This window comes from Salvelinus alpinus, chromosome 5, assembly GCF_045679555.1.
Source record: "Salvelinus alpinus chromosome 5, SLU_Salpinus.1, whole genome shotgun sequence".
In the NCBI taxonomy this organism is placed as follows: domain Eukaryota; kingdom Metazoa; phylum Chordata; class Actinopteri; order Salmoniformes; family Salmonidae; genus Salvelinus; species Salvelinus alpinus.
The window spans coordinates 52,865,061-52,891,871 of NC_092090.1; the positions used below are offsets into that span (position 1 = coordinate 52,865,061).

General features: G+C 40.9%; 1 protein-coding gene across 1 annotated transcript in view; it reads left to right on the top strand.

Annotated features, from left to right (window-relative positions):
* Positions 1-7,629: 7,629 nt before the first annotated feature.
* The window catches only part of LOC139575075 (solute carrier family 12 member 2-like), a 35,542-nt gene continuing 16,360 nt past the window's right edge, over positions 7,630-26,811 (top strand). The window contains exons 1-13 of the mRNA XM_071400058.1: positions 7,630-8,296; positions 12,686-12,817; positions 13,084-13,159; positions 13,578-13,673; positions 14,589-14,728; positions 14,846-14,956; positions 15,107-15,215; positions 15,497-15,624; positions 17,475-17,559; positions 17,689-17,840; positions 19,100-19,207; positions 20,846-20,969; positions 21,145-21,246. Coding sequence (XP_071256159.1) covers positions 7,826-8,296; positions 12,686-12,817; positions 13,084-13,159; positions 13,578-13,673; positions 14,589-14,728; positions 14,846-14,956; positions 15,107-15,215; positions 15,497-15,624; positions 17,475-17,559; positions 17,689-17,840; positions 19,100-19,207; positions 20,846-20,969; positions 21,145-21,246 — 1,834 coding nt within the window. The 5' untranslated portion in view covers positions 7,630-7,825. The remainder of the gene's footprint in view (positions 8,297-12,685; positions 12,818-13,083; positions 13,160-13,577; positions 13,674-14,588; positions 14,729-14,845; positions 14,957-15,106; positions 15,216-15,496; positions 15,625-17,474; positions 17,560-17,688; positions 17,841-19,099; positions 19,208-20,845; positions 20,970-21,144; positions 21,247-26,811) is intronic.

Consider the following 26,811-nt stretch of genomic DNA (forward strand, 5'->3'; position numbering starts at 1 on the left):
GTAGGAGGGCAACAACTCAGCAGCAGGACCGCTACCTCCGCCTTTGTGCAAGGACGTGCACTGCCAGAGCCCTGCAAAATGACCTCCAGCAGGCCACAAATGTGCATGTGTCAGCATATGGTCTCACAAGGGGTCTGAGGATCTCATCTCGGTACCTAATGGCAGTCAGGCTACCTCTGGCGAGCACATGGAGGGCTGTGCGGCCCCACAAAGAAATGCCACCCCACACCATGACTGACCCATCACCAAACCGGTCATGCTGGAGGATGTTGCAGGCAGCAGAACGTTCTCCACGGCGTCTCCAGACTCTGTCACGTCTGTCACATGTGCTCATGTGCTCAGTGTGAACCTGCTTTCATCTGTGAAGAGCACAGGGCGCCAGTGGCGAATTTGCCAATCTTGGTGTTCTCTGGCAAATGCCAAACGTCCTGCACGGTGTTGGGCTGTAAGCACAACCCCCACCTGTGGACGTCGGGCCCTCATACCACCCTCATGGAGTCTGTTTATGACCGTTTGAGCAGACACATGCACATTTGTGGCCTGCTGGAGGTCATTTTGCAGGGCTCTGGCAGTGCACGTCCTTGCACAAAGGCGGAGGTAGCGGTCCTGCTGCTGAGTTGTTGCCCTCCTACGGCCTCCTCCACGTCTCCTGATGTACTGGCCTGTCTCCTGGTAGCGCCTCCATGCTCTGGACACTACGCTGACAGACACAGCAAACCTTTTTGCCACAGCTCGCATTGATGTGCCATCCTGGATGAACTGCACTACCTGAGCCACTTGTGTGGGTTGTAGACTCCGTCTCATGCTACCACTAGAGTGAGAGCACCGCCAGCATTCAAAAGTGACCAAAACATCAGCCAGGAAGCATAGGAACTGAGAAGTGGTCTGTGGTCACCACCTGCAGAATCACTCCTTTTTTGGGGGTGTCTTGGTAATTGCCTATAATTTCCACCTTTTGTCTATTCCATTTGCACAACAGCATGTGAAATTTATTGTCAATCAGTGTTGCTTCCTAAGTGGACAGTTTGATTTCACAGAAGTGTGATTGACTTGGAGTTACATTGTGTTGTTTAAGTGTTCCCTTTATTTTTTTGAGCAGTGTAGTTAGCTGACACAACACATGAGACGGTCTAACTTAACCATCTTTGACAACACTGCCATGCATGCAAAGCTAGCTAGCATTCTCTTTGATAACTGGTGAACCTTGCTAGCTAACTTAGCTTGCTCATCAAACAGTATTTTCGTTGCTATTTCTGCACGATGACACTTAGAGCCTTGAATCTCAGAGGGACTTCACTGTCACCACTGATCATCTAGCTAGTAACGTTAGCCAGCAGGTTTACATTAGTTTCCATTGGTCTAGAGCTTGCTAGGATAGCAAGCTAACTAATGCTTTCTGATTAGCGTCGCTAACATGCTACACAATAGTCATGGGTACACAAAATCAAGCAAATGGTACTGAACTCATGACAAAATCATGTTTTAACATTGTAGTGGCTATTGATGTTATGGTTGTTGTTCACTGCTTCGTAACATTGCGAATAATATATTTTTGGCATTTAACTATGTATCTAATCCAGTTTCAGCATGAGAAAATTACTGCAAGAAAAATTTAAAAGAACTAAAGGTCCGGTCCCAGATTAGGAGCCACTCCCAGTTAAATACTGTTAAATAAATTATTAAAACATCATGTCTGACATAGCCTTAATTTCACATTACATGTCTTGAAGACATACAGAAAATGTCTCAAGACATAGCACTATTTCACATTAGTGTCTTGAGACATGTCTTGAAGACACACAAAATGTCTCAAAACATGGCATCGAGTGTCTTGAGACACCGGCTGTGTCTCAAGACATGTTTTTAAAATGTGTCTTAAGATGTCTTGAGACATGTAAACTCAGCAAAAGAAGAAACATCCCTTTTTCAGGACACTGTCTTTCAAAGATAATTCGTAAAAATCCAAAAATAACTTCACAGATCTTCATTGTTAGGTTCCCCAGTTTCTGTGTTTTGGGTTTGTTTGTATGTGTATTTCAGGAAATGGCTTCCTGGATTCGAAGCAGCTGATTGGTCAGCCCCATCAATGATTGGAGGTCTGATCCCGCCCTCTCGTTGGGGGATACAGCTGTCGGCAATTACAAACTCCTTCTGCAGCTGGATATAAGCCAGTGTTCCTTTGTTAGGGGAGAGCGCTTCTGGGTATGTCCTGTATTGTTTGTTTATCAGCTAGAGCGTCTGGGTATGTCATGTGTTTTGTTGTTGGTCTGTATATTTTTGTAAAGTATTTTGTAGCTGGTCCTGCTGACGTTTGTGTATGCCATTGTTTTTGATTAGTGAAATTGTTCACTTTAAGTTTGTATTATTCTGTTTCATTTGTTCCCAGGGGGGAAGGGGCCTGCGGGCATACATATAGCCGTACTATGTCTATGCACACTAGGTAAGACCTGGGCGGACCATCCCCTGTATTTTGGTTAGTGTGCCAGTTGGTGCTAGTTAGGTAAGTTGTGGGTAGGAGAGGGGGCTCTAACTTTTACTTTCTTTTCTTTGGTTCTGTCCAGCCCATTTTCCCCAAATTACCATGTGAAGGAAATAAATTCCCTGTAAACGGTAATATATTCTGTCTCTGACATCCTTACCTGCACCTGCAGTCACATACCTCTTTCACTCCACGGGGAGTTGAGTGTAGCAGAGTGTTGCATTCCCTCCAAGAGGTGTGCATATCACACATTTTCCCATGCTTGTTCAATGAACCATAAACAATTAATTAACATGCACCTGTGGAACAGCTTACAGACGGTAGGCAATTAAGGTCACAGTTATGACAACTTAGAACACTAAAGAGGCCTTTCTACTGACAATGAAAAACACCAAAAGAAAGATGTCCAGGGTCCCTGCTCATCTGCGTGAACATGCCTTTGGCATGCTGCAAGGAGGCATGAGGACGGCAGATGTGGCCAGGGCAATAAATTGCAATGTCCATACTGTGAGATGCCTAAGACAGAGCTACAGGACGGACAGCTGATTGTCCTCGCAGTGGCAGACCACATGTAACAACACTGGCACAGGATCGGTACATCCGGACATCACACCTGCTGGACAGGTACAGAATGGCAACATCTGCCCGAGTTACACAAGGAATGCACAATTCCTCCGTCAGTGTTCAGACTGTACGCAATAAGCTGGACTGAGGGCTTGTAGGCCTGTAGTAAGGTAGGTCCTCACCAGACATCACCGGCAACAATGTCGCCTATGGGCACAAACCACCCGTCACTGGATCAGACAGGACTGGCAAAAAGTGTTCTTCTCTGACGAGTCACGGTTTTGTCTCACCAGGGGTGATGGTTGGATTCGCGTTGAAGGAATGAGCGTTACACTGAGGCCTGTACTCTGGAGCGGGATCGATTTGGAGGTGGAGGGTCCGTCATGGTCTGGGACGGTGTGTCACAGCATCATCGGACTAAGCTTGTTGTCATTACAGGGAAGACATCCTCCTCCCTCATGTGATACCCTTCCTGCAGGCTCATCCTGACATGATCCTCCAGCATGACAATGCCACCAACCATTCTGCTCGTTCTGTGCGTGATTTCCTGCAAGACAGGAATGTCAGTGTTCTGCCATGGCCAGCGAAGAGCCCGGATCTCAATCCCATTGAGCACGTCTGGGACCTGTTGGATCGGAGGGTGAGGGCTAAGGTCATTCCCCCCAGAAATGTCCGGGAACTTGCAGGTGCCTTGGTGGAAGAGTGGGGTAACATCTCACAGCAAGAACTGGCAAATCTGGTGCAGTCCATGAGGAGGAGATGCACTGCAGTACTTAATGCAGCTGGTGGCCACACCAGATACTGACTGTTACTTTTGATTTTAACCCCCCCTTTGTTCAGGGACACATTATTCCATTTGTTAGTCACATGTCTGTGGAACTTGTTCAGTTTGTCTCATTTGTTAAATCTTGTTATGTTCATACAAATATTTACACATGTTTAGTTTGCTGAAAATAAACGCAGTTGACAGTGAGAGGACGTTTCTTTTTTTGCTGATCAAATATATTATAAACCCATAAGCTCAAACATCACCATTGTTATTTAAAGTTTTCAAAAATAGAGCGCACTCAGTACAAAACAAAATGTGTGATAATGAGAAATTTCCTGTGCGACGCATTCTCATAATGTTATTATATGTTTTTCTAATGGATTTATTTTCTCATGCCCCAGAGTTCTCCAGTAAACATCCAATGATCCCTAAACTCTATGGAAGCAAGATATGAAGAACCAGAGACTCTCGCTAAAGCTGAGGGCATCATTTCTGAGGCCATCATTTCCTCTCCATAATAAAAAACAACAACATTGTTATTTATTGAAATTCCTTACATTGTGAAAGGTAAGAAGTCAAATGTGTTACAATTTGTAAAATTCTATATTTTTTGTAACCTAAAATATTATATTAAAATACATGTGAAAAACTTAGTATCAGTAGACTTCCTGACGTTATTCTCACAGAGCATATAATTAAGTGTTGCAAAGTCATTATTTAACTCTACCTTTAAAAATATTGAGTAGGATGTATTTTTCCTTAAACATATTTTTTATGGATATGTGCGTAGCAGACAGGAGCATAAGGTATACAGTTTCCTCTGGGGAATATGGAAGTTATTCTATATATTGTTTATCCCTCCCTGGGCAGAATGAGGCACTGGCTGAGGTTCCTCATGGGCCACAGGAGGAAAGCCTGTGTTTCGAGGGCTGTGTGTATCTGTGTCATGGCCAGGACAGAGGTGGGGTATTAGAGCACTCTGCATTCAGTGCAACACAGACAGGCCTCGAGGCTCACAACGCCTCTCACTTTTCCAGGTACAACAGTTCAGTGGTCACAGCTCGCCAACTGTACCAGCCTCCCTAAGAGAATAGGGGAACATTTGGAATGGAGTCAGCTATTCCCTCAATAAATATGTAAGGAAATGTCATTCCCCAATGTTCTTTTCTTTAAACAGCTTGAAATAGTTGACTCTTATGTAATGAGCTCTTTGTGGTTGCAGAATTGAATATGTGTCTAAAAGTAATTATACAGATCCTTATCGTGAATATCATAAGGTGAATGCACCAATTTGTAAGTCGCTCTGGATAAGAGCGTCTGCTAAATGACTTAAATGTAAATGTAAATACCAACCCTTATAAGAGTATCCTGTCAGACTGCTTGGGTTCCTTCAGTCTTGTCCATGTTCGTCCATTAGGTGGCAGTAAGCAACCACTTTGTTGGTCATAGTAGGAGGCGATGTACATCTATTGTCACCACTTAACCAACCATGCAGTCCTGCAAAGCAGTCCTTCTCACCTCAAAATCATGTATTATGAGTTTCAGGACTACAGACAGCAACCTAAATTGTCATGATGATACTTCTGGGGTCGCTTCCACTTGGACAAAGCATTTCTACACTTCTGACCATGATTGAAATTGTCTGAGCTGCCACATTGTTCACTCAGAGGGTTGGACATGGTGGTATCTAGTATAGACAAATACTGGTACTGTGCCGTTGTGGACTCGATGGACAGACACACTTGCTAAGAGGCATCACTTTTCACTGAATTTTTTTCTTCTAAATTGATGTATGATGCTAAGGGATATAATGTCCAGAGTTCAGCTTCAGAAACAGAAAATCTATTTTAGTAAGTAAAAGTAAATTGAGGACAACTCAAAGCTATTCTTACAAGCAATTGATTGAAACATTATAATCCTGAAATGTTAAAGTATTGAAACATTAATACAATTCTTAAATGGACACTGCCCTCTGTTTGTTTCAGAAACATGATGGCGGTTTTTCAATCAATTTACCTGCAATGATCGACTTGCATTGTTATTACAGTATTATTAGCCTACACAGTCATCTTCCCCCTTACCTTATTTTTCAGTTGGCTAAATAAAAATAGAGTCCTTACTTTTGTTTTATAGAATCATTGTATGGAGAGCTTTTCTATTCACAATCATCAAGTACCAGACAGTGAAAGACTGTTGTTGTTCACTATGCTAATATGGTTGCAGTACTGACAACATTGTGTTCCATTGACTGGGTCTGAATATGAATGCATGAGTATTTGAGAGTGTGGGGCTTGTAAGATACCTTTGTTTTTATTGAGTATATCTCATAATTATTGAACGGAGGTCATGAACTATAAACCTTTTTATTTAACTCAATAATTCTACATAAATAAATACTATGTATATCTGTCTACACTGTAAAACGTAATTAGTTCTGCTAACTAAAAATGTTTGTGGAAAGCGATTGCCTAGAACCATTCGAGCAACCCAACTCAAAATATTCCTTATGGTTATCTTTTTAAGTTGTAAGTTGTAACTTTTTTTGTTTTATTAACTTTTGTACACTAATTTGCATTATGTATTCTGAATTATAACGATTGAAGTTACTTGAACATTAATATTTGTTGTCTAAAACATACACATTTAGGGTCCCTTCTACTTAAATTATTAACCTTCATTACTAATTTTCTTCAAGTATTGTACATTTGTGAAGAAGTCAAGTAAGCATTTGTGATTAGTATTTTTCAGTGGCCGTGTCTTAATGTTTAACATTGTTTTATGTATTTGACGATTTGTAATTTGAACTCACCTTGCAGGCATTGTTGAGCACAGTGCTCACTCCTCAAGCAGTAATTGGAGGTAGAGCTGTAAGCATTGTAGGATCCTGCAATATCCTCTGTCATTAAAAGTGGTGCACATCCTTGTTGATAGTGGCTTGTCTGTCTCATTATTGAACGTCAACTTTCCCAACGGTTTTGATATCCGTTCATCATGATCCATTACACCTCATAGCGCAACAAACTGTTTAATACTATTTTAGAAATATAGTTATCTTTCTTCAAACATGCATACAACATTGAGTAAAAGTATCATAAAGTCAAAAAAATGTATTTACCCACAGTCCTCTATTAAAACGAGGGAAGTTGTTGCAAGAACATAACATTATTAAGTATTCATAATTTGCGTATCAGCACAACAAAATTAAATCAAGTGTGTTTTACTCAAATATTAATGTGTCTAACTAATACTTTACTTATAATGATGAAGACGTAAAACAATAGAATTAAGTAAGAACAACTTTTTGAATAAATGTTAAATTGACTTTAAACTATTAAATAATCCTAACTTGCAAAAATGTTATAACTTTAGATTAGCAGAACAAAGATAAATAAAGTTATAGTTATATTTATTAACATTCCTCACAAAAAATTAAGTGCTAACATTTTTTATTGACATCTGAGTGAGTACCACTTATATGATTTGATTTCTACAGACAGTTGGAGATGTTTGAGTAGCCACGACTCAATTTATTTCATGAGTTAGGGAGTTATAGTAAGGTTTACAATGTAGCACTTGTTTTTTATTGAAATCAATAGTTAAATAGTTGCCTGACTTTAGAGTTCTGTGAATGAACAACTATACAGGACAATAAAATATTAATTTCACTTACATTCAAAGCTAATAATCTTAGTGGGGTGTCTGCGGTTGAAAAGCGCACACGAAAAGCGCATGGACAAATTTGCCTGTTTGCTCCCTGACGCTGCCCTGCGACCTCTAGACCTTGTGTTGGCGAGTGACGTACTCAGAGTTGCTAATTTCTCAGAACATTCGACCCACACTCAAGGCATCACTGTTGGGGTCCAGAACAGGAGAGCGTGGATTGGGTAGATAGATGCACACGGCGCAGCTTGAGTACTGATGCATACGTTGCTGAAGGAAGGAATTTAAATGGTCCTATTTAAAACAATTTTCTGCAATACATCTGATTATACAGATTATACTACTCAGTGGACATGTCATCACCTTCAGGTCAGAAACCAGCTCTCAAGACAGCGGGTTCAGGGCAAAGCAGGTTTCAGGTGACAGAGGTAACGGAGTTAGGACCCGTCACATCTGGAGAGCGCACGTCAGGAGGGACTGATGGAACTACGGGTATGGCTGGTAGTAAGGGGTCGGCAGGTGGAGAGGAGGCCAAAGGGAGATTTAGCGTAGTCAAGTTTCTTGATTCAGGTGGAATAGGGACGGACGCATCTGATGTGGCTCAGAATGGCGACACTGTCAGGAGCACGGGCAGCCATCGTTCGTCCGCAAGCGGTCATACTAACATTTCAGATACCCACTCAAATACGTATTATATGCGAACATTTGGCCATAACACAATTGATGCTGTCCCAAACATCGATTTCTACCGACAAACAGAAGCGCCTCTTGGAGATAAGTTGATACGGCCAACTCTTTCGGAGCTACACGATGAGCTTGACAAGGTATGTAACCTGCTACCACCTTCTGTTTTGACGCGCCACTACATCGCTATTTACCAGACAGGTGGGGATTGATAGCACACGCCTCGAGATAGCCTATATTGGTGCCAAGTGTATAAAAAAGTCTAAAAACACGGGGGTATATTGTGTAGATGGGTGAGAAAAATGATGAGTTCAGGGTGTAACACAACAAAATATGGAATAGGTCAAGGGGTATGAATACTTTCTGAAAGCACTGTATGTAAATCTATAGTTCATCCTTACATTCAGCCTTAGTGACACTGTACCACAGGAACAGACTGGGACCTAAAATCAACCTGTGCATTTATAACACACTGGTCCATTTTTTTCCTAGAGGCCCCCACCCGGCCCATTGTTTTCCATGAGGCCCCTCGTTATTACCCAAATAATAGTCATTCTGCACCAAAAAAATCTACATTTAGACAGACACACAAAAAAATTGCCAGAACGCCCTATGGCCAGTCCATCGATGCTGTATCACAACTGCCAGTGTAATGTGTCTATGCTAAGCTGAAGTGACCTCGTCTGTCACAATCACAGCATTCCCTTCCACAGGGACATTTCTTCTCCTTTGCAGTCCTTTGAATGGACAGCGTGACATCAGGGGCATGACCCACACATTTTGCTCAGACAATGCTCTCTCTGACCATGCCCAAACCCTGATCACCGGCTACTCTTGGCAACTGACAGCCTTTGCAGCCACCAACAAACAATGCTGCCGTGGTTCTCTCTCCCTTCCCTGTACTCAATGGTCCAGTGTCCCAGTCTCTGGTCTCTAACACTTTATAGCCACGCTATCCTGTTGGATCACTCACATGCCTCTCATGGGGGCAGGTCACTAGTAATGGAGGACAGAGTAGATACATCAGTCCAGCCCACAGGCCGAAATATTGTAACATCTATTCAAACCACAGGTTCTAGGCCTTCTATATCTAATATTCTAGATATTACACAATGTTTATGTATACAGTAGAAGTCGGAAGTTTACATACACTTAGGTTGGAGTCATTAAAACACGTTTTTCAACCACTCCTCAAATGTCTTGTTAACAAACTGTAGTTTTGGCAAGTCGGTTAGGACATCTACTTTGTGAATGACACAAGTAATTTTTCCAACAATGTTTTTTTCAAGGCCTACCTTCAAACCCAGTGCCTCTTTGCTTGACATCATGGGAAAATCAAAAGAAATCAGCCAAGACCTCAGAAAACATTTTTTAGACCTCCACAAGTCTGGTTCATCCTTGGGAGCAATTTCCAAACATCTGAAGGTACCACGTTCATCTGTACAAACTATAGTGCGCAAGCATAAACACCAAGGGACCACGCAGCCGTCATACCACTCAGGAAGGAGACGCGTTCTGTCTCCTAGAGATGAACGTACTTGGGTGCGAAAAGTGCAAATCAATCTCAGAACAACAGCAAAGGACCTTGTGAAGATGCTGGAGAAAACAGGTACAAAAGTATCTATATCCACAGTAAAACGAGACCTATATCGACATAACCTGAAAGGCCGCTCAGCAAGGAAGAAGACACTGCTCCAAAACCGCCATAAAAAAAGACAGACTACGGTTTGCAACTGCACATGGGGACAAAGATTGTACTTTTTGGAGAAATGTCCTCTGGTCTGATGAAACAAAAATAGAATTGTTTGGCCATAATGACCATCGTTATGTTTGGAGGAAAAAGGGAGGGGGCTTGCAAGCCGAAGAACACCATCCCAACCGTGAAGCACGGGGGTGGCAGCATCATGTTGTGGGGGTGCTTTGCTGCAGGAGGGACTGGTGCACTTCACGAAATAGATGGCATCATGAGGCAGGAGATTTATGTGGATATATTGAAGCAACATCTCATTACATCAGTCAGGAAGTTAAAGCTTACACCACCTCTGTCAGGAGGAATGGGCCAAAATTCACCCAACTTATTGTGGGAAGCTTGTGGAAGGCTACCCAAAATATTTGACCCAAGTTAAACAATTTAAAGGCAATGCTACCAAACACTAATTGAGTGTATGTAAACTTCTGACCCACTGGGAATGTGATGAAAGAAGTAAAAGCTGAAATAAATCATTCTCTCTGCTATTATTCTGACATTTCACAATCTTAAAATAAAGTGGTGATCCTAACTGACCTAAAACAAGGAATTTTTACATGGATTAAATGTCAGGAATTGTGAAAAACTGAGTTTAAATGTATTTCGCTAAGGTCTATGTAAACTTCCGACTTCAACTGTACATGCATACCTGCATGTCAAAGGTTCCATTTCCATTTGCAGAGGAAACAAAAACTTCCCAAGCGTGATATGGAGTGATATTAGTGCCAACGGAAGTTGAATTTGAATATTGCATTGTATTGCACAAATGGAACTGAATTGTACTTTAAAGGGGCAAACTATAATTGCTATACCCATTTTTAGACTCTTAAATTAAGGTTGAGGCTAGGAGACCAGATAAACCGCCCCAATCCACCCTCCGTTCCCTGCGACGATTTGAACAAGCATTCCAAAAACATACAGTATATACACTACCGTTCAAAAGTTTGGGGTCACTTAGAAATGTCCTTGTTCTTGAAAGAAAAGCAAATTTTTTGTACATTAAAATAACATCAAATTGATCAGAAATGCAGTGTAGACATTGTTAATGTTGTATTGTAAATTACTATTGTAGCAGGAAATGGCTGATTTTTAATGGAATATCTACATAGGTGTACAGAGGCCCATTATTATCAACCATCACTCCTGTGTTCCAATGGCACGTTGTGTTAGCTAATCCAAGTTTATCATTTTAAAAGGCTAATTGAACATTAGAAAACCCTTTTGTAATTATAGAAAGGGGAGTGGGAGGCCCCGGTGGAGTGGGAGTGGGAGGCCCCACCTTAATCTTTTATTTTTATTGTCCAGTCTGAGATATGGCTTTTTCTTTGCATCTCTGCCTAGAAGGCCAGCATCCCGGAGTCGCCTCTTCACTGTTGACGTCGAGACTGGTGTTTTGCGGGTACTATTTAATGAAGCTGCCAGTTGAGGACTTGTGAGGCGTCTGTTTCTCAAACTAGACACTCTAATGTACTTGTCCTCTTGCTCAGTTGTGCACCGGGGCCTCCCACTCCTCTTTCTATTCTGGTTAGAGACAGTTTGCGCTGTTATTTGAAGGGAGTAGCATACAGAGTTGTATGAGATCTTCAGTTTCTTGGCAATTTCTCGCATGGAATAGCCTTCATTTCTCAGAACAAGAATAAACTGACAAGTTTCATAAGAAAGTTATTTGTTTCTGGCAATTTTGAGCCTGTAATCTAACCCACAAATGCTGATGCTCCAGATACTCAACCAGTCTAAAGAAGGCCAGTTTTATTGTTTCTTTAATCAGAAGAACAGTTTTCAGCTGTGCTAACATAATTGCAAAAAGGTTTTCTCATGATCAATTAGCCTTTTAAAATGATAAACTTGGATTAGCTAACACAATGTGCCATTGGAACACAGGAATGATGGTTGCTGATAATGGACCTCTGTACGTATATGTAGATATTCCATAAAGAATCTGCAGTTTCCAGCTACAATGGTCATTTACAACATTAACAACGTCTACACTGTATTTCTGATAAATGTTATGTTTATTTTAATGAACAAAAAAATTGTTTTTTTCTCAAAAACAAGGACATTTCTAAGTGACCCCTAATTTGAAACGTGTAATATCTGAAAATGTAGCTAGTTAACGCTAAACTATCTTACGTGTATACATCATCATGCATGATGGACGCATCTCCCTGTCAAGAATGCCATACCACGGTTGCCGTTAGTTTGAAGATGTAATCTGGAGACAAGTGTGTTCTCCATCTATTTAACTATCATACTCTAATTCCATTGATTTCAAAACTTGATCCTCCAGAAAGTGGAGAGCAACACTTATGCAGGTCCACTACACAATAAAAAAAAATTAAAAGCCGCGTTCGACAGGATTACCAACACAGACTGATGAGCTCAAAATAATAGACAGAAGCCTTCTATGGCAGATCAATTTGAACTTGTTTCTCGGCATGTCCAGGCCACTCAATATCGTAGCCAATCATGGCTAGTGGGAAGGTTGCAAACTCTTTCTGTGGCTTAACCAACAAGGCTCGTAATTTAACAATTGTGTTCGTATTTACAGATGGCATACAAGTTTGTTATGAAGGCACATGAAAGTTCACAAGGCATTTCTGCAAAAAAACACATTTTGATAAAAAAAATATTTTAGACCATCAAACGGCTCTAGTTTCATGAATCTGGTCACATATGCAGCGAACGCAGACTCGGAAACGTTGCCTTTAAGATGATCATAGGCGATCGGATTGAATCTAGCCCTTAATGTTTGTCAGCATTTGTTATGTGTGGGATTTTTCAGGAGCCATTGGATGAGGATGGCTTTCCTATTGGGGAGGAGTCTACTCTTGCTGAGGAGGCTGCAGCCAAAGAAGGAACAAAGGAACAAGCAAAGGGAGGAACGATCAAGTTTGGCTGGGTCAAAGGTGTCCTGGTTAGTGTGACCAGAACTGGGTCTGGGATCTAAACATTTTGTTGTCTCTGGCTTAAACATCACGTTTTTTTATTTTAGAACTATTCAAACTCTACCATGTTCTCCTTATTGCTCTGTGATGAATCATTGAATTGCACATCAATGTAAATCCATCAAAGACATCCAACACAAATCTTAAAACAAGCTTTCAAATTAATGGTTTCCCCCCACTATAGAAGTATGTGTCGGTAACATGAATGTTGTCACCTGTGTGTCTGTGTTTTCAGATACGTTGCATGTTGAACATCTGGGGTGTGATGCTCTTTATTCGCATGTCGTGGATCGTGGGACAGGCAGGCATTGGTACGTAGGTGATGACTCATGTTCAATCAAGACCAAAATATTTAAGGTTTCAAACGTCATAGTATTGCTTGAGCATTGGGCGTGTTAGTTTTGCATCACCAAAACCCCTTTCGGGGTTTGTTCATTTTAGACCATTCCATTGGTCTTAAAGTGAAATCTCCACCCACCTGGGGCACCAGGTGACACAAAATAAACGCACCCCTTGTTGTAAAGTTTGTTATCATAAAATTATATACTTGAAGGTATATTATTATTATGCTTTTTGACCAAGTGGGCCAAGTAACATGGTCTATAACTAGCTAACTTTTCCAGGTCAGGTAAAACAAATTCCTACAGGCCTTTGTCACAATCGATTTTACCTGTAAGCATGATGAGAAAGTTATCTACTAAAAAATAATTTGCTCATCTTTTTTAACAGGTCTGACATGTGTTATTATTCTGATGGCAACAGTTGTAACCACCATCACTGGACTCTCCACCTCAGCCATAGCAACCAATGGGTTTGTGCGAGGAGGTAAGGGAAAGCTTTATTCCTGATGAAATGCTAATATATTAACAATGCATTAGGATCCCGTAGCAGAATTATATAAATTAGGTATTAGAAAAGATTTTAAGGAGTATTAATTTGGTAAAGTCATTGGGATCCTTCATGATGCCGGGATTAAATCCGTAGAGCACTGTCGACAGAAGTGTCATGCCCGTGCAGAAGGGCATGTGCCCCCTCAGATTTGTCGTGTTAAATTTATTTTTATTTTTTTCTGTAATACTACCAGCCTCCTATCAATTTTATAAAGTTGGCTTTAGCTAACCCAGATAGGTTCCCAATCTCCCAACCTCATAACTAGTTACCAAAAGCATTTCAGCCTATCGATCAAGTTAAAGTAGCGGGCAAGGTTGGTAGACTTTCTTTTTCTAGAAAAGCAAGCAATTAAACATACTGAAAAAGACTCACATTCCTTTCAATCTTTTACCCGGATTTCCTCAGAGATGTGAGAAGCAGAGAAGCATATTTAGTACATTTTTGCAAAGAATTACTGTCAGGAGGATACAAACAGCTCAAGAGGTATGCTTAGATATGCAGAAAAATATAAATATTTTTTTATATAGAACTAATCATAATGATTATGGCTCTAGATTGCAGGAAAAAGCTGTTTCAGACCACCCCCCAGCCATCCTTACGTATTTGTGCCCTCTCAGATTTTTGTGGTGGCAGACGCCCCTGGCTGTTGACACTGTGGATTTTAAAGGCAATGTTCCTGCATTTGCGGAGATCACACTCACAATAAACGCAGAAAATGTCAGCTCAATCGGAAATTACCTTTAAAGTCAGTTATAGTGTGCTGAGCATTAACACGCTTGAATTGTGATTCTGGTCTAACCCTAGTGTGTTTCTGGTCTAACCCGTCTGTAATTCTTCATCTTATCTTAGGTGGAGCATATTACCTCATATCAAGGAGTTTGGGCCCTGAATTTGGCGGCTCCATTGGTCTCATCTTCGCCTTTGCTAATGCTGTGGCTGTGGCCATGTATGTTGTGGGCTTTGCTGAAACTGTCGTTGAGATGCTTAATGTAAGGAACATTTGATATGCCTGTATAGTGAACGTTGATTGGATCGCTGTGTGCCATGTTGACATTTTACATAGCAACAACAGTAACAGCCCTGGGTGATTGTTTCCTGATTGACAGGATGTAGATGCCCTGATGACAGATGAACTCAATGACGTCCGTATAGTGGGCACCCTCACTGTCATCCTGCTTCTGGGCATCTCAGTGGCAGGGATGGAGTGGGAGGCGAAGGTAAGACCCACAGAGCAATGCACTGTCACACATAGTTACACAAGGAAACCTTGCTTTACTTTAGACTCTTGTCGTAGTGACTTTATGGAACTTCTGGCAGATAAACGTGTTGAAACTCTGTACCACTCATGACCCAACTTTCCCTTCCAGGCCCAGATTGTGTTATTGATCATTCTTTTGGCCGCCATCTTCAACTATTTCATCGGAACCGTCATCACCATGGAGTCAAAAGAGCCCAAAGGCTTCTTTGGCTACAAAGGTTTGTCTGATAGTTCAACTATGCACTCATTTCCATATCCCAAATTGTAATTCTCCTTCTGTTGAACATGCATTACATTAATCTAATCTCAGATCTGTTTGTGCTTTTGCCTACCTAATTGTAATTTTCAAGGAAAACATCTTTGGCAGGACAATTCCATAAGGAGTTGGCAAGAGTGCGGAAACAGACTGGCACACAGGCTAGCATTATATTTAATGGCTTACGACTGCCCCCATTGAATCAAGATGAAATTCTCACGTTGTGTTCTTTTTCATCCGAAGCGGCTATCATGATGGAGAACATGGGACCGGATTTCCGAGACGGCGAGACGTTCTTTTCCATGTTTGCCATTTTCTTTCCGGCTGCAACAGGCATCCTGGCAGGTGCCAACATCTCAGGAGACCTTACAGTAAGACATTGGCTTCTCTCAAAGGTCCAATGCAGTGATTGTGATTGTGTTCAATTAAAACGGTCAAAAAGAAACAAAAATAGCTTCTTAGCAGATAGCAATTTCTCAACCAAGAATTTTGCAAAGACTGTCTGTGAGTGGTCTGAGTAGGGTTGCAAAGGGGGGGTATTTTACTGGAAACTTTACCAGTAAGCTCCCGGAATTTTAGTATATTTCAAGGATTTTATCTATCAAAATACTGCTAGTGGCCCTTTTTAGGTAGATTATTTTTTATTTTTTGAAATTGAACCTTGATTAAACTTATCACGTGTCTGCAATTATCTCTGGCCCTCTCTCTGGACTTATCACATGTAAAATATATGAAATAATTAAATAAGATGATTTGAATATAAAAAATAGAATGGCAAAGCTGTAAAACATTATCCTAAATATAAACCATCAACTTAGTGAATACTATTGGTGTTTGATATGAGGGTTTCAGCATTTAATATCCTTTATATTTATTTTACTATGCCAATGTTTTTCTTGTACATTTTTTGGCGTCAAACTGGTGGCAGTTGTGGGGAAAGTAAATAGTTGGATGAGTTGCGGAGGTACAGTAATTGAAAATTGTTGTTTAGATGTTTTTTTATTAATTAGGCTATTTTCTCTTGGACCAAATGGTCTGTCTACTAGAAACTCATGGACAATATGGACACAGATATATAAAAAAAGAATACTATATATGAATACATTTGTTTTAAGTTATTCCAGTATAAATTACCAAAGTTACAATAGATTGCCATATATTTTCCCTTAATTACTGAAGATTCTGGTAACATTGATAAATTACCGGTAGCTTTGCAACTCAGTGGTGGAAAAAGTACCCAATTGTCATACTTGAGTAAATGTAAAATACTTTAAAAGAAAATGACTAAAGTAAAAGTGAAAGTCACCCAGTAAAATACTACTTGAGTAAAAGTCTAAAAGTATTTGGTTTTAAATATGGTAAAATGTTGGTAAATTGGTAAAATGTACCTAAGTATCAAAAGTAAAAGTATAAATCATTTCAAAATCCTTATATTAAGCAAACCAGACTGCACCTTTTTCTTGTTAATAATTAATTTACAAATGAAGCATTTGTGTTTAGTGAGTCCGCCAGATCAGAGGCAGTAGAGATGTCCATGTGTTCTCTTGATAAGTGTATGAATTGAAAAAATGTCCTGTCCTGCTAAGAATTCAAAATGTAACAAGTACTTTTGGGTGTCAGAGAAAATGTATGGAGTAAAAAGTACATGATTTTCTTTAGGAATGTAGTGAAGTAAAAGTACAGCTACCCCAAAATACTACTTAAGTAGTACTTTAAAGTACACTCAACCCTAGGTCTGAGTGGGGAGGAGGAAACTGAAAACTCACTGTTATTGGCAGAGGTTGGTAACTCTTTTTCTTATTGGTCAAATAACTAATTTACCGCCTGGTGATGTCACCAGGCAGGCCAAAACTCCATCACACCAAAACAGGCAAAAATTTCAGGCGGTCTTTTCAAACAGCTCTTACACTAAAAGGGCATTATCATTATTTTCACAATTTCACAGTATTATTTCAACCTCCATAGTGTGGTAATATATATGAAACACAGGAAAATCACATTTTTGACTTTACTGGGCCTTTAAAGGAATACTATTGTACACTTGAAAACTACATTTTTGCATTTTGTTCATTAGTCCACTGTTAATATAATCCCTAGAAAGGGTGCATGTCAGTAGTGAAGTTTTTATGATGGAGCACTTTCAATATAGAGCAAAAACTGTCATGCGTTTTTAATGTATTCACAACAAAACATTGAGAAATATGTTGTTCTGTCCCCCTAGGATCCTCAGTCAGCCATTCCAAAGGGCACTCTTTTGGCCATCCTTATAACTGGAATTACTTATGTGGCAGTGACTGTTTCTACTGGTAATCTTTCTCTTTATAAAATTAACATGAAGTTACAGTAGCAAGACGAGTACACTGTTTAAAATTAATAAAAAATTCCACAATTAGTTAATTGAAGATTCAAGTTAATATTCTTATCCTTTCTTACAGGATCTTGTATCCTTAGAGACGCCACTGGCGATCACAATGATACCTCCAGTGTCAGTGACTTGAACTGCACGGATGCTGCCTGCACACTTGGTTATGACTTCTCGATTTGTAAGGAAGGAGGCTGCAAGTTTGGGCTTATGAACGATTTCCAAGTATGTCTGGGCCTGGGGTAATGTGTAGGATTATCTTAACATTGACATTAACATACACCTCCAATAATGGCTAACCTCACATGATGTAACAAAGTTTAGCCAGAGAGCCTACAACTTAAAGGGATAGTTCACCCAAACTACAACACTGCATATTGTTTTCCTTACCCTGTAAGCAGTTTATGGACAAGGTAAGACACTTGGTTTTGTTTACCTGGTCGCTGTCAGGAAGAAAACCAATAGGTAATTTTGTCATTTAGGTGAACCATCCCCTTTAAAATAGTCTCACGCATTATAACCCCCACCCCAATTCTGATTGTCATTCGAACTACTGGTAGAAGCAGGTCTCCTACCTCTGCTGAAAGTTGACCTCTAATCTAGCACAATGCTCTGCTTTGATGTTTTCAGATATGCTTTTTTCCAAAAGGAATTATTCTTTAAAATAGTCACCTGACATAGAGCCTTATAAAAGAGAGGGTAACCTTACATGATCCTTTAACACCATGGTAGTTGTTTGATGTGGAGCGCTGAGAATTTGATTTGGGTTAGTGTTGGGCAATTTAGTGATAAAATGGGGCTGCAAATAATTATTCTGTCTCTCATGGCAGTTCAGAAGCTGCATTTCCCTCACTACGCTATTCTCCTTTCTGCTTTAATTTTTGACAATAGATGTAGGGGCTTGCAGTGTTAGTTAGTGGTAAACAATGGGAGCTGGGATAATAGTGCTTGTGTTGTGAGTCACAAGGCATTCTCTAGGTCTTGAATGAGACCATTGACAGCAACCACTGTGCGTAGGCACCCACCCTCTTTGTGACACTGATATCATAGGCAAGTGGTACAGGGTTACCCAGTACCAAAGCCAAGTGCACTTACATGGCATTACTGACAAAGGCACTTGTCGATTGGTTTGCACAGCAGACATAGAGTTGAACAATACACCTTGCTGTTGTTTTTTTTATTTTTATGAATACACACTGCAAGCCTTTTACAAATTGGTCATGGTTAGTACTAATCTTTTTGTATTTTCTGACATGCTCTGACATGCTCTTATACCTTGAGGTGTACCTTGACCTTGAGGTCTCCCCACTACCACTAATGGCTTAGCACCCCTATGGTACCCTCTATAACATGACCTTTGTTTTTGCATTTCAATCTTTTCAATAACTGTAGTTTAATCTCAGTTCGTGAGAGAATGTGTGTGTTGCCTGATATCATTGAAGGTGCCAACTAGTGAAGTAACGTCTAGGCTTGTTGTTGGCTAGGTCATGAGTTTGGTGTCTGGGTTTGGACCTCTGATCACTGCTGGTATTTTCTCGGCCACGCTGTCATCAGCCCTGGCCTCTCTCGTCAGTGCCCCAAAAGTATTCCAGGTGAGAACCCTCCTTCAGTATTTGTTATGTTTCGAGTATTTTCGAGGAGTACATTTTTAGGGACGGTTTCCCAGACACAGATTGGGCCTGGACCTAAAAGCATGCCAATGGAGAATATACTGTATATACATTTGTTCATACGGGCAGAATATTGTATCAAATAAATAAATAAAAATGTGACAGCTGGCTGGTCGCTCTGTGATCAATAAGCTACCATTTTTTCGATATGAAAAGGAGACAAAAATATAACTGACCTGCACTGCACATATGAAAGTGTCCAGATGACTGTGAGATGATTGACCAGTAAGCAAAGTGTGAATGTTCTAAAAGCTTCATTCGAATCAATCATGAATACAATAAGAAACCCATTGACCCCTTATGGAGCATCAGTTGGACAAAAGTCTTGCTGAGTCTATGAGATGGTGCGCTATTAATGGCAGCACCGCTTTATCAAATGTTCATAATGATAATTTGAGCCATGCCGTGAAAACAGTTTATATGGGCACACAAATCCAAAATGATGTATGCAATTGCAAAATCGAATGCTTTTACCGAAAGTCACCACACTTGCGTGGTTCTTCAATAGGCTATGGGTAGGCTAATTCACCTGCTTGTTAGATGTGGTATCCAGCTGTTTAGTTAGGACCTAGTGTTATTGTCAACCATCATCAGCTGATCCAGGAAATATTTTTCTGAATGACAGTCAAGTGACAAACAGCTGTTGTGAGATAGCATGCGATGCAAAAACAGTTACGTTGATTATCTGCTTGATTTGCTGCAGGGTCTACAATATGTAACAAAGAAAGCATCAAGGTAATGAGTTAATGTTTTCATATGTTTCTGTGCGTCGGATTGGACACTGAAGGCTATTGTGTGCAATTGTGTAAGATAGCCTAGGCAAACACCCAACGGTATTTTCCTATCTATCATTCAGGACTTTTAATGAAAACAAATGAGTAGCCTAGTGGGCTTGTAAACAAACTGATTTGGTGAATTTGAATGATGTAAATAATGATGATGATGGTGAGAGCCCAATAGTAGATGGACTCCGATCCCTTTAATCACAGAGGCTATTGTTACTTTGTGTCTCTAAAATCATAATGTTGCTATTGCTATTGTCATGTGACAAAGAGTATTTTTTCAACTGAAACAACCAAATATCTGCCTTTTTCACATGAACTGTTTATTGTCATAAATTCGGTAGCCTATGCTACAAAATATTATATTCTGCCCATAGCCTAAAGAACAGCTACATGATTTAATGAAAAGCAGCAAATAAACACAACATTGTTTCACATTCTTTAATAAAAGACTCAGAAACAGGCAATAGGCTACAGCTCGCTTCACAGTTTACCGTCAAATAGGCCTACAAGGAAACTCTATATATCTCGACGACCTTGAGTGTGCGGGGGTCTGTACGCAGCGTAGTACATTCCACAAAAAGTTTTGCTCAACAAAAAGACACGTAAACGGCTTAATCTGTGTCCGGGAAACCGCCCCTTAGACATTATTTTAGATATCCAATATTATGTCAAAAACGAGTATACAGTATGTCCTGTCAATTGAATTGGATGTTAGACCTTTCCTTTCTTTATATGCTTGGATTTGGTATCTCAATGTGTATGTGTGGCTGTTTAGGCTTTGTGCAAGGACAACATCTACCCAGGCCTCCATGTCTTTGCTAAGGGATATGGAAAGAACAATGAACCTTTACGGGGCTATGTCCTCACCTTCTGTATTGGTCTGGCCTTCATTCTTATTGGTAGGTTTTTTGTACATTATTGAGCATTATGGATAATGAAGTCATTATAGTTTCCAAACTGGCCAACAAACAGAATACTACAGTGTACAAAATGCTTGAAAAGATCCACTTCATTCTTTCCCTGTCACTCATGTATCAGTCTATTTATAGTTTTATTTGTGATTTCTCCCCTTAGCTGAGCTGAATGTCATTGCTCCCATCATTTCAAACTTCTTTCTGGCCTCGTATGCCTTGATAAATTTTTCTGTGTTCCATGCATCTCTGGCCAACTCTCCAGGTAAGGATTAGTTTTGATATATGTACTCTCCGATATACTCACTGTCTTTTCATTCAAATTAATCATAGCCCTTTACACTCGTAGCCATATACGGGTTGAAAATGGCAGATTTGACTGATAAAGCCTAAATTGGAATGCAGCGGCTGTACAGTAACATGCTATACATCATCACGGTAACCCAATTTCAACATAGACAAACCTTGTGTAAAATATGTTGAATTTGTACCTTTAAAACAATGTCAGATCTTCAACATATCCACTATTATATCCACTATCAGAAAAAAACAATACACTGGGCAGCACCTCCTACTGGATCATTTATCTATAGTTACCCTATGGTTTCCCATTCTGGGTTTTAATCAAGCCCTGCTATGATATTTGTCACTGATTATTACCAATATACTATCATGAGAATAATTGTTTAGAGATCTCCACTTCCAAACAAATAGATTCACTGTTGCTATCGAAGTCATTCCAAAGGGTAGGTTTAACAAAGCAAATTAACCAATGTGTTTCAAGCTCTGGTTTATTTAACATGTGATGATATTTAGTGATATTGAATTGTGGTTGGTTGTCAACTATATTTTTATTTTTTACATTGTTTGCTAAACTGATATCAGACACAAATTAATGCCAGAATTACATGAAAAACATTTAAACTGGTGGATGTCCAAACAGTTGGTGCTCTACCCTGAATGACTGTTCGCCACTGAGTCACTGGCTCAGATGCAACTATCCAAGCAGAAGAAACAGCTCTTTTAAAAATTGATACTTGGTTGTGTTGTCAAACAAACACAATTCAATATTTTTTTTGTAATACAGTAAATAAATTGCCTAAAGTCAAAGCTATCTTACAAACTAATGTAACATTCAATCTTAAAATGAGTAAGACATTCATGGCCATATTTTCAAATCAAATCAAATTGTATTGGTCACATACACATATTTAGCAGATGTTACTGTGGATGTAGCAAAATGCTTGTGTTCCTAGCTCCAACAGTGCAGTAATATCTAACAATTCACAACAATACACACAAATCTAAAAGTAAAATAATGAATTTAAGAAATATATAAATATTAGGACGAGCAATGTCGGATTCACTAAAATGCAATGTCGGATTGACTAAAATACAGTAGAATAGAAACAGTAAATACATATGAAATGAGTAAAGCAGTATGTAAACATTATTAGTGACTAGTGTTCCATTATTAAAGTGATCAGTGATTCCATGTCTATGTATATAGGGCAGCAGCCTCTAAGGTGCTGGGTTGATTAACTGGGTGATAGCTGGCTAGTGATGGCTTTTTAACAGTCTGATGGCCTTGAGATAGAAGCTTTCAGTCTCTCGGTCCCAGCTTTGATGCACCTCTACTGACCTCGCTTTCTGGATGATACTGTAGCGGGATGAACAGGCCGTGGCTCGGGTGGTTTATGTCCTTGATGATCTTTTTGGCCTTCCTGTTACATCGGGTGCTGCAGATGTCCTGGAGGGCAGGCAGTGTGCCTCCAATGATGCATTGGGCAGACCACACACCCCTCTGGAGAGCCCTGCGGTTGTGGGCGGTGCAGTTGCCATACCAGGCAGTGATACACCCCGACAGAATGCTCTCAATTGTGCATCTGTAAAAGTATTTGAGGGTCTTTGGGGCCAAGCCAAATTTCGTCAGCCTCTTGAGGTTGAAGAGGCGCTGTTGCGCCTTCTTCACCACACTGTCTGTGTGGGTGGCCCATTTCAGATCGTCAGTGAATGTGTACGCCAAGGAACTGGAAGCTTTCCACCTTCTCCACTTCGGTCCCGTCAATGTGGAAAGGGGCGTGCTCCCTCTGCTTTTTCCTGAAGTCCGCGATCAGCTCCTTCATTTTGTTGACGTTGAGGGAGAGGTTATTTTCCTGGCCCTCACCTCCTCCCTGTAGACTGTCTCGTCATTTTTGGTAATCAGGCCTACTATGGTTGTGTCGTCTGCAAATTTGATGATTGAGTTGGAGGCGTGTGTGGCCACGCAGTCACAGGTGAATAGGGAGTACAGGAGGGGGCTGAGTATGCACTCTTGTGGGGCCCACGTGTTGAGGATCAATGAAGTGGAAGGGTTGTTTCCTACCCTCACCTCCTGGGGGCGGCCCGTCAGGAAGTCCAGGACCCAGTTGCACAAGACGGGGTTCAGACCCAGGACCCCGTGCTTGATGATGAGCTTGGAGGGTACTATGGTGTTGAAGGCTGAGCTATAGTCAATGAACAGTATTCTTACATAGGTATTCCTCTAGTCCAGATGGGATAGGGCAGTGTGCAGTGCAATGGCGATTGCATTGTCTGTGGATCTGTGGATCTATTGGGGCGGTAAGCAAATTGAAGTGGGTCTAGAGTGTCAGATAAGGTAGAGATGATATGATCTGTAACTAGCCTCTCAAAGCACTTCATGATGACAGAAGTGAGTGCTACAGGGTGATAGTCATTTAGTTCAGTTACCTTTGCTTTCTTAGGAACAGGAGCAATGGTGGACATCTTGAAGCAAGTGGGGACAGCAGACTGGGATAGGGAGAGATTGAATATGTACGTAAACACTCCAGCCAGCTGGTCTGCGCATGCTCTGAGAGCACGGCTAGGGATGCCGTCTGGGCCGGCAGCCTTGCGAGGGTTAACACGTTTAAATGTCTTACTCATGCCGGCCACGGAGAAGGAGACCCCACAGTCCTTGGGAGAGGGCCACGTCGATGGCACTGTGTTATCCTCAAAGCGGGCGAAGAAGGTGTTTAGCTTGTATGGGAGCAAGACATCGGTGTCCGCGACGTGGCTGGTTTTCCCTTTGTAATCCGTGATTGTCTGTAGACGCTGCCACATATGTCTCGTGTCTGAGCTGTTGATTCGCGACTCCACTTTGTCTCTGTACTGACGTTTTGCCTGGGTTCTAATAGTCACAGTGGAAACAACATCCCCTATACACTTCCTGATGAACTCAGTCACCGTGTCCATGTATACATCAATGTTATCATCCGAGGCTACCCGGAATGTATCCCAGTCCACTTGATCAAAACAATCTTGAACCATGGATTCCAATTGCTCTTGAATAGATCTTAGCACAGGTACTTCCTGTTTGAGTTTCTGCCTATAGGAAGGGAGGAGCAAAATGGAGTTGTGATCTGTTTTGCCGGAGGGAGGGTGGGGGAGGGTCTTGTAGGCATCCCGGAAGAGAGAATAGCAGTGGTCGTGTGTTTTCTCAGCGCGAGTACTACAGTCAATGTGTTGATAGAACTTCGGTAGCGTTTTTCTCAAATGTGCTTTGTTAAAATCCCCAGCTACAATAAATGCGGCCTCAGGATATGTGGTTTCCAGTTTGCATAAAGTCCAGTGTAGTTCCTTGAGGTCCGTCGTGGTATCGGCTTGGGGGGGGGGGGGGGGGGGGGATATACACGGCTGTGACTAACTGAAGAGAAGTCTCTTGGGAGGTAATACGGTCGCATTTGATTGTGAGTTATTCTAGGTTGGGTGAACAAAAGGACTTGAGTTTCTGTACGTTATCACAATCACACCATGAGTGGTTAATCATGAAACATACACCACCGCTCTTCTTCTTCCCATAGAGTTCTTTATTCCTGTCTGCGCGATGTACTGAGAACCCAGCTGGCTGTATGGATGGGGACAGTATATCCGGAGAGAGCCATGATTCTGTGAAGCAGAGTATGTTACAGTTCCTGATGTCTCTTTGGAAGGAGATCCTCGCCCTGAGCTCATTTACTTTATTGTCTAGAGACTGAACATTAGCAAGTAATATACTCGGAAGTGGTGGATGGTGTGCCCGCCTCCAGAGTCGGACTAGAATGCCACTCCGAATACCTCTTCTCCGCCGGCGGATTCTTGAAGGAGCCTCTAGGATGAGTTCAATTGGCCTGGGGGGTGGGAACAAAGGATCCAATTCGGGAAAGTCGTATTCCTGGTCGTAGTGCTGGTGAGTTACCGACGCTCTGGTATCCAAAAGCAATTTCCGTCTGTATGTAATAACACAAAAAACATTCTGGGATAATAGTGTAAGAAATAACAAACAAAAGAAACTAAATACTGCAAAGTTGCTAAGGAGCTAGAAGCAGAGCTGCCATGTCTGCGGGCGCCATCTTGCTGTTTAGATGTTACTGTAACTATACATTTCTTCTTAAGTAATCATATACAGTGTGCATGTTCAAGATAGCATGCAAAGGTTGTGTCAGGTTTGTGGATATCTTCACAATTGCTGTAATAATCTGTGAGTAATCTCGAACAGCATTGATCCCTTGCACCATGTACTTTTAAATGTCACCTCAACTGCAATCCAGGTCATTTGGTTATAAATAAACAAAATATCTGACATTGTCTTCCCATTTGAACTTTGAATAACGAGTGGCATGTATTCATGGATGCCAAGGGAACCCAGGCTTCCCCACCAAAATGAGCATGAAAAAAACATACAATTATTTAGCTTTCCTCTCTCTGTGTTTCATCGTTTTCCTTCAATTCGCAAGTGGCTGAATGTATCTCACCGGAGAAAGCATTAGAGTGAGCTGAGTGAGCTCAACTGTGAATGGTCCTGGCGCACCAAAAAAAGTGTTACGGGAAGACAGTTTGGACTTAGCCTCACTCCTATCAAATCGCATTGAGAGCATGCGTCATTGACAGAAATAACTTAAATTGTTTCATCTCGTGTTGTTGTCTTCTGGTGGCTAGGTAGCTAAAATTGTCCCTTTCCTAAATTAGCCATGGATGGAAATATGGATCTGGACTTGTGGTTTTACTTAATTCTCCATACTGGCCAATGATTATAACAGCGATTCTGATCCAACCAGTAATTCATACATTGTGCCCCTGGCCGGAGAGGATGGAAGTTCAATATGTAGCTAGATGTAGAAGGCTAATGATAACTAGCTAATGTTGCCCATGAAAGGAAGTTAGGCTAGCGAGCAAGCATTTTAGCCTGGTAGCCTAAGACAACAAAAAATAAAAGTGTGTATTGTATGATAGAGTGATAGACCATGGCGTCAACATGAAAGAGAGGAGGATGGCATTGGCGTTTCTCTACAAGTAGGGTGAGTCAACATGGTTTTTCTACTTGTATGAACATGCACGCACACACGCACAGAAATCCGAAACATGGACAGCCACATCATATTTTGCTTACTTTGACTGGACTAAATTGTTTTTGGTATCTTTTAGTTGTCACTGTATTAGACTAAAGGTGTTTTGATGATGTTGAAAAGTTGAAGTTGATGGTGCTGGAATAGTGGAGGCAGCTCCTGTTTTCTTTGCGACTTGCGGTAACTCTCCGTGGTTCTAAATCAATAGTTGTTAAGTGGTACGAAAATGTCAGAAACATTAACTTGCTTGACCATTCTGTAGGTCATGTAACTGTTTGTTCCATGCAATATGCTTTGTGGACTTCAATGGACAGAGGTTGTTCTCCGGTTTGGTGACGAAACAAAGGTGTGGTTGAATTTATTCTGCCACTGTGTCTACTTATTGTATCGACCTCTATGCTCACAGTTGAAGTTGGACGTTTACATACACCTTAGCCAAATACATTTAAACTCAGTTTTTCACAATT